The sequence below is a fragment of the Penaeus monodon genome, chromosome 41 (genome assembly GCF_015228065.2).
Source record: "Penaeus monodon isolate SGIC_2016 chromosome 41, NSTDA_Pmon_1, whole genome shotgun sequence".
Taxonomy (NCBI): Eukaryota; Metazoa; Arthropoda; class Malacostraca; order Decapoda; family Penaeidae; genus Penaeus; species Penaeus monodon.
Window position 1 is genome coordinate 30,970,496 of NC_051426.1, and position 8,251 is coordinate 30,978,746.

An 8,251-nucleotide genomic window follows, 5' to 3' on the forward strand; every position below is an offset into this window, starting at 1 on the left:
CGTGTATACACATTCTGCGTAACTTTGTATAGGCCAAATCCTCATTAACTAAAGGAAGGAAAATTAAGTTTCCCAATTATGAAAGTTTTTGGTTCTGTTGAATTTCATTAGTTTGATATCAGTTTTGCACTTGTTTCGTTTTCTTTAATGATATGTGTAAATGAGTATACATAGAGGATGCGTGTATGTGTGCATGTCTGTATCTTTGGAAACATACAGAGACTAATAGGTAAAGAATAGGAGAAAAAAGAAGGGAAAGTTGATGAACAGAGAGCAGCATATTAAGAATAAATGACTTTTACACACACACACACACACACACACACACACACACACACACACACACACACACACACACACACACACACACACACACACACACACACACACACACACACACACACACACCACACACACACACACACACAGAGTCAGAAAGTCCGTCGGGGTGTCCAGTGCCAATTTTAGTGCAAAATCTCCCACGATACACGATAGTTAGTTCTTCCTCTCCCTCTCCCAAGGCCTCCTCCCCCCCCCTCTCCCCCTTCTCCCCCTCCCTCTCCCCCTTCTCCCCCCCCTGTGTCCGGCACTCCCCCCCCCTCCCCTTCTCCCTCCCTTGGCACGGAGCCCTTGGAACCAGCACGGAGACAGGTTCTACGTAAATTGCCGTCACTGGTTCGTTATGAGCCATGAATGACGGATTGGTTAGATGTAATTCTGTTTTTCTGTTTTTTTTTTTTTTTTTTTTTTTTTTTTTTGGGGGGGGTGAGAGGATTTCTCCTTACTTTCTCTCTTTCCCTCTTTTTTCTCTCTTTCTCTCGCTCGCTCGCTCCTTCCTTCCCCCTTTCTCTCTCTCTCTCTCTCTCTCTCTCTCTCTCTCTCTCTTTTCTCTCCCTCTCTCTTATTCTCTCCTATTCTCTCTCTCATCTCTCTCTCTCTCTCTCTCTCTCTGTTTCTTATCTTTCTTCTCTCTCTCTTTATCTCCTTTCTCTCTCTCTCTTATCTCTCTCATCTCTCTCTTTTTCCCCTCTCTCTTCTCTCTCTCTCTCTTCTTCTCTCTCATCTCTCTCTCTTTTCTCTCTTTTTCTTTCTCTCCTCTCTCTCTCTCTCTCCGGGGGCCCAAAGCCACCCCAAAAGTCATTGCTGGCCCCCAACCCGGGAAAAATAGAGAAAATGTTTACCAAAGGAAACCCCGGCACTCTCCGGGAAAGGGAACTGCCACGTACTCCTCCAAGACACACAAAAAACTAAAATTTAATATCAGCTGTACCAGGGGGGCTCAACATGCCTACCGAAAAAAAAAAAAAAAAAAAAAAAAAAAAAAAAAAAAAAAAAAATCTATTTATCTCTCACTCTCTCTTTCTTCTCTACTATCCTCTCCTCTCCTTTACTCTCCTCTCCTCTCCTCTTCTATCCTCATCTATCCTCTCTTCTCTCCTCTCTCCTCTCCTCAACTCTCCTTTCCTCTCCTCTCCTTCTTCTATCTTCTCGTATCCTCTCTTCTCCTATCCTGCCCCCTCCCTCTCCGTTATCTATCTATCTATCTATCTCCCTTTGACTCTTTCCCTATCTATCCTTTTTCCCTCCAATTCCCCTTTCAAGAACAGCGTCAAAACGCAGACATAGTCCTTTTCAGAAAACGGCCCTGTAAAAAAAGCTGTAAAAATTTTAGACTTCATTTCTAAATTTAGAAATATTCTAAATTTAGAATTAAAAAAAAAAAAGGTTAAAAATTCGCATGGCATTTCAGGTGCAAATGCATTGCGCTCTTGAGGGAGAACCGTTATTTCTCATATATATTTTCGAGGAGGGAAAGGAATCCATTATAGTGACAAAGCGAAGGAGTGCGAGTCTCGGTTGATAAATGCTGACGGACGACGCAACAGTGACTCAGCATTGTATCTCCTCTTTGACCCGGAGACAGTATCCATCATGCTTTTTTACAGTCATAGGAAAAAAAAAGACAGAATTTATCATTTATTTTTTTCCCCCTATTTCTTATTTCAGGGCAGGAGATGAAGAAAGGAAGACAGGCCCGCGACCCCGTGGGGGTGGTAATAAACAAAAATGAACTTGCCCTTTTTGGGAAAAAACACCTTTTAGAAAATAGAGGAAAACTTTCGATGGAGGAGTGTGGGGAAAATTTAAGGGAAAATCGTGGGGGACGTAAGATAAGAGTATTTAGCTTTTTAATACCTCTGTATCCCCCGACTGTTGTCTCAGTGTGATAAAAATGGTGTAATCTGTGCCCTGTATGGGGAGTCAAAATAAACGAGGGGTGGGAAATTGCTTGGTGATGACGTGATGAAAACTGAAGCGGAACGGACCCCCCGGGCCCTATTTTTTTTAGATTATCGAATATGTATCTAAAGGGATCGTGGATAAGGGTTTTCCCCGGGGCCATTAGTGCCGCTTGAAGACTAAAAAAACATAGCGGTCGAGACAAATGACTGTCGACTTTTTATGAATTAGCCACGACACGCAAGTGGCTAATTGATAAAAAGTTTTGATGCCAGAGAATCCTCTCGCTTTTTGAGTGGTGTTCGAGAGCGTGTCCCGCGCAAGGGGTTCGGTGCAGCCATGGCGCCCGGTCGCGAAAGCAGGCGCCCGTGGGTGTGGGTCGCGGTGGCGCTCGGCTGCCTGCTGCCGCCCCGCCCCTGCGCCGGCAGCGTCCACTCGTCCTTCGGGGACAACTCGGGAATGATGACTGGCGAAAACGCCAACGTGGACTACGATGCCATGACAGAGACCGTCGTCAGACTGGCCACTGACACCACCACCCTCTCGGCCACCTTGCCGCCTTACCTCCCGCGAGCCGTCACCGCCCCGCCCGCCACCACCTCCTCTTCCACGCCGCCGCCTGCGTCGCCGCCGCCGCCGCCTCGCTTCCACGCCGCGCCCTCCACCACGCCGGAGCCGCCCCGCATCGACGTCGACCGGCTGGGCAGCGCCACCCGCGTGCTGGTCGAGTGCCACGCGACCCACGGCGGCGCCTCCATCAGCTCGTCGACGGGCATCACTGCGCCTGTCACCGCGGCGCCCGTGACCGGGCTCGCCGAGGGTTCCACCCCGCCGCCCGCGGTGGCGTCGGGCGAGGGCGAGGCGGAGGTGGATCTGAGCGCGGTGGAGGTGGGCGAGGACAGCACCGTGGTGGGAGTGGAGGCCCTGCAGTGCCGGCGGGTGGGCGTGGTCGGCGCCCTCCCAGACTGGGCCTCCACCCTCACCATCTCCACGCCTGGCACCCTGTCGCTCGCCCCCGGCTGGTCTGCCGTCGCCACGGAGCTGTGGATGCGGGCGGCGGGCGGGTTGGAGCACAAGGGCGACCTGTGCGCCCTCCTGCCGCCCACGCTGCGGTTCCTGGACGCGTCGCGCACCCGCCTCGGGGAGCTGGTGGTGGGGTCGTCGTGCGTCCCCCTGCGGCGCGTGGAGGCCGCCCACTCGGCCCTCTCGCGGGTGTCGCTCTGTACGCCCGCGCTCGTCACGCTCCACGTCTCCGGCAACGAGGTGTCCGGCAGCCTGGAGTGGGCGGCCTGCGCGGGCGGGGTGGCGGCCGTGGAGCTGCTGCAGGCCAACCACAACGAGCTGAAGACGGCCTCCACGTGCGGGTGGCCGAGCCTGCACACCCTCGACCTGCGTCACAACCGCCTCACCGCCCTCGACCTCACGACCTGCCCGCCCACAAACCTCACTCGCGTCACCGCCGCCCGCAACCTCCTCCAGACGCCGCCCGAACTCACGCCCACCCTCCTGCACGTCGATCTCTCGCGCAACAGTCTGACGGAGCTGCCTGCGCTCACGCCCGCGCTGCTGGTGAGTACAGGCGCCTGCGCCCACGACGCCAGGGATTGCGCTTAGGTCGTCCCCGTAATCAGATATTATATGAGTATAAATACTGTATATGTTGTGTGTGTCTGTGTGTGTATATGTATACATATATATATATATATATATATATATATATATATATATATATATATATATATATATATATATACATATATATATATATATATATTATATATATATATTTATATATATACATATACATACGTGTGTGTGTATATACATAAATATGATATATATTATATATATAGTTCTATATTTATATATAATTATGTGTATATATGTGTGTGTGTGTGTGTGTGTGTGTGTGTGTGTGTGTGTGTGTGTGTGTGTGTGTGTGTGTGTGTGTGTGTGTGTGTGTGTGTGTGTGTGGTGTGTATATATATATATATATATATATATATATATATATATATATATGTATATATATATATATATATATATATATTTGTATGTATGTATGTGTATATATTATAGGGAAGAACTATTATGATTATTATCATTAGCACTAAACTTATACAGAGAATCTAACAGCATATTACCACCACCATTTCCTCGCGAGAAAAAGAAAACTAACGATCTTGAAAACGTTTCCAGACGGCCGATTTCTCGCACAACGGCATAGTGGAGGTCGGGAAGCACAGGTTCAAGCGAGCCAGGAACCTTCTCCATCTGAAACTGGCGCACAATCACCTCACTCAGCTCCACGGTGAGTTATTGTGATGGTGTGTGCGTTTAATTGTTGTTCGTGTGTGATTTGTATGGGTGTTCGTCGGTGCCTCTTGGTTAAAGGGGCGTCCATATCTCTTTCTTGTTTCTTAGTGGTATGTGTGTATGTTTTTTTTTTTTTTTTTTTTTTTTGATACAGTGTTAGTTCTGTGATAAAGTAAGATTTTTTTTTTTTCCATTTGGTAGAGTTTCGAACGAGAACGTCGCTTAACAGATAGTTTAAAAATAGAATATCATGCAGTTTAGTCCAGTGCCACATGCTGCATGAAAGATCAGATCGCCCACGCACCCTCTCACTCCGCCCCTTGCCCACAGCGCACGACTTAAGCGGCCTCCGGGAACTGCTCACGCTCGACGTCAGCCACAACCGCCTGCGGGAGGTATCAGCTGGATCCTTCCGCCACCTGCGCCATCTGCAGCGGCTCCACCTGCAGCACAACCACCTGACAACCCTTGACGCCCGTGATCTGGCAGCGCTGACGCCCCGCACCCACGCCATCCTGCACCACAACCCGTGGGCGTGCACGTGCTCCCTCTTGACGGCGCTGCAACAGCTTCAGAACTGCGCCACATGCCAGCACCAGGTACGTTTTGCGTCTGCGAGAGGAGGGGAGGGGGGCAGGTTGTGTTCCTGCCACTTTCCTGCCAGGAGATATGGTTGTTAATTTATAGATGATAAGCAAATAATTTTCGATTGGTTTCACTAATAAATCGACTTCAGTTAAGTGCCTGAACGGGCGTCACTCAGACTGCAATATCTGGAGGGAAACCTTTCTGGAAATGGGCGTGGCAGACCTCACCAGCGTGCCCTCTTTCAGATCGTGGGCGTGGAGTGCAAGGAGCGCGGGGAGTGGGTGGCGGCGCGGGCGGTCCTGCGCTCGTGCCTGCAGGCCGTGAAGGACGTGACGCAGCGCCTGCAGGACGAGTCTGACGAGGACCTGTCGGAGGAGGACCCAGCGGACGACCCCCTGAGCAGCAGCGGCGACGGCGAGGGCGCGGTCATGGTGGTGCCCGGGCTGGTGGTGCTGCTGGTGGGCGCGGTGGCCGTGGCGCTCGGGTACCGCCTCTACCGCAAGCATCGCCGCAACGTCAGGGCCACGCTGGCGCCCCTCTGCTGCGGCTGCTGCGGCACCGTGCCCCCCGTGACCACGCTGGGCAACAACCACCACCACAGCCTGCAGCACCGCCACCTGCCCAACGCCGACAACGACTCCGACACGGAGACGGAGCTCTGACGTCGTGACGGAGACTCCAGAGAGGCGTCGGTCGCGGCGTCGGCCTATGACGTCATCGCGGAAACCGAGAGGGATGAAAACCGTTTTTTCTTTTCATTTTTTTTTTTTTTAATGCAGATCGTAATGATGTGTTCAGCTGTGACGTTTATCGTGTGGTTTTGAGAAACTGTAAAGCTTTATATAATATGTGACAATATTGTTTTTACATAGCTGTGGCATTTGTAATGTTTATATCCCTATGGCTGTGACAGTGGCAGTGTGTCTGTGTGCGTGTGTGTCAACAGTGAAATCCCTTCAAATGCAGCTGTGATATCGATAAAAGTATTCACTAGGAAGCTGTGCAGTTGACGCGTGTTGGTATCCCGTGTTTTAATTCATATTCCCGTGACATGCGAACTCCCAGCTGTGACTTCGTGTGACAGAAGGTGATCTATAAAACTCGCGAGTGGACACTGCTGTAATGGAAGAAAATATAAACCGTGTGAAGAAAATATATATATATATATTACAAGAATTTTACTCCATTATGTGGCATGAAGCGATCGATCACACGAGACTCGCATGCAGTCTTGGGGTCATGAAGTGCCTGTGACGTCACTGCAGCAGAAGGTAATCAGTCGCCGCCTGCAGTTGCTAGCAATGGAAGCGATGTTTGCAACTGCTCATTGCAACCTTAGAGGTCTGCCTAAAAGTTTTGAGAGACTGCTATATACTGGTCCCTTTGAGTGGTTAATCTCGTCAACAGTTCCATATTACATATATATATTTATAAATTGCGAATGAAATGTAAAGAAAAAATGAAATAAAATGAAAAAAATCATGCCTTTACGATTTGCCATCCTCGTTGTTAATGTTTGCGTAATGAATGTAATGAATTTGGAGATTATATTTCTACGATACATTGTGTTTTTTTATGGTGTCACTTTTTTATTAATTATATGTGATCCTCACTATTATTTTGTTGTTGTTATTGTGATCATTTTGTTATTGTTCTGTTTATTTGCGTACTCTAAAACGAGCTAACTTTCATATTTTACTATATTTTTCCTCATCTCTATAAAAATATTGAATGAGCTCACATGTTAAAAAAAAAAAACTCGCAAAAATCCTGTGTACGTTAAAATTTTCAAACTACATATGAGACAGATTTACATTCCGAAAAAATAAAAAAAATAAAATATCTAGACGAAAAGGAGAGATCACAAGAGAGAGATCACTACTATAAACTACTACACGATGGCTATAAACTTAGCTCTCTCTCTCTGATACTTAGAGAAGCCCCGTTGTTTTGTCTCTTACATAAAACCACTAATCTAGATGATTATCTGTAAGTTCCCTCCACTGGCTGCCTACCCAAATAACTTTGGTTTATATAAACATTTCTTAGGGTTTATAAAAACATATTCTTAGGGTTTATATAAACATATTCTTAGGGTTTATATAAACATATTCTTAGGGTTTATATAAACATTCTTAGGGTTTATATAAACATTTCTTAGGGTTTATATAAACATTTCTTAGGGTTTATATAAACATATTCTTAGGGTTTATATAAACATTCTTAGGGTTTATATAAACATTTCTTAGGGTTTATATAAACATATTCTTAGGGTTTATATAAACATTCTTAGGGTTTATATAAACATTTCTTAGGGTTTATATAAACATATTCTTAGGGTTTATATAAACATTCTTAGGGTTTATATAAACTCTTAGGGTTTTTAGGGTTTATATAAATTTCTTAGGGTTTATATAAACATTTCTTAGGGTCTATATAAACATTTCTTAGGGTTTATATAAACATTTCTTAGGGTTTATATAAACATTTCTTAGGGTTTATATAAACATATTCTTAGGGTTTATATAAACATTCTTAGGGTTTATATAAACATTTCTTAGGGTTTATATAAACATTCTTAGGGTTTATATAAAAATTTCTTAGGGTTATATAAACATATTCTTCGGGTTTATATAAACATTCTTAGGGTTTATATAAACATTTCTTAGGGTTTATATAAATATTCTTAGGGTTTATATAAACATTCTTAGGGTTTATATAAACATATTCTTAGGGTTTATATAAACATATTCTTAGGGTTTATATAAACATATTCTTAGGGTTTATATAAACATTCTTAGGGTTTATATAAACATTCTTAGGGTTTATATAAACATTCTTAGGGTTTATATAAACATATTCTTAGGGTTTATATAATCATATTCTTAGGGTTTATATAAACATATTCTTAGGGTTTATATAAACATATTCAACAGGTTTATATAAACATTCTTAGGGTTTATATATAAACATTTCTTAGGGTTTATATAAACATTCTTAGGGTTTATATAAACATTCTTAGGGTTTATATAAACATTCTTAGGGTGTATATAAACATTCTTAGAGTTTATATAAACATATTCTTAGGGTTTATATAAACATTTCC

At 45.1% G+C, this 8,251-nt stretch overlaps 1 protein-coding gene across 1 annotated transcript; it reads left to right on the forward strand.

Annotated features, from left to right (window-relative positions):
• The first annotated feature begins 2,006 nt into the window (after window positions 1-2,006).
• On the forward strand, window positions 2,007-6,629 carry LOC119598633. The gene is made up of 4 exons (XM_037948322.1): window positions 2,007-3,810; window positions 4,441-4,552; window positions 4,888-5,156; window positions 5,391-6,629. Exons 1-4 carry the CDS (start codon window positions 2,581-2,583, stop codon window positions 5,805-5,807), a joined length of 2,028 nt encoding a protein of 675 aa, XP_037804250.1. The 5' UTR covers window positions 2,007-2,580; the 3' UTR covers window positions 5,808-6,629.
• The last annotated feature ends 1,622 nt before the right edge of the window (window positions 6,630-8,251 follow it).

Excerpts from the sequence above, each read along its gene's own strand:
- LOC119598633 (XM_037948322.1), top strand. The coding sequence starts at position 2,581 with ATGGCGCCCGGTCGCGAAAGCAGGCGCCCGTGGGTGTGGGTCGCGGTG. Across the intron at positions 3,811-4,440 it reads CGCTCACGCCCGCGCTGCTG|ACGGCCGATTTCTCGCACAA; the intron begins GTGAGTACAGGC and ends AAACGTTTCCAG. Across the intron at positions 4,553-4,887 it reads TCACCTCACTCAGCTCCACG|CGCACGACTTAAGCGGCCTC; the intron begins GTGAGTTATTGT and ends CCTTGCCCACAG.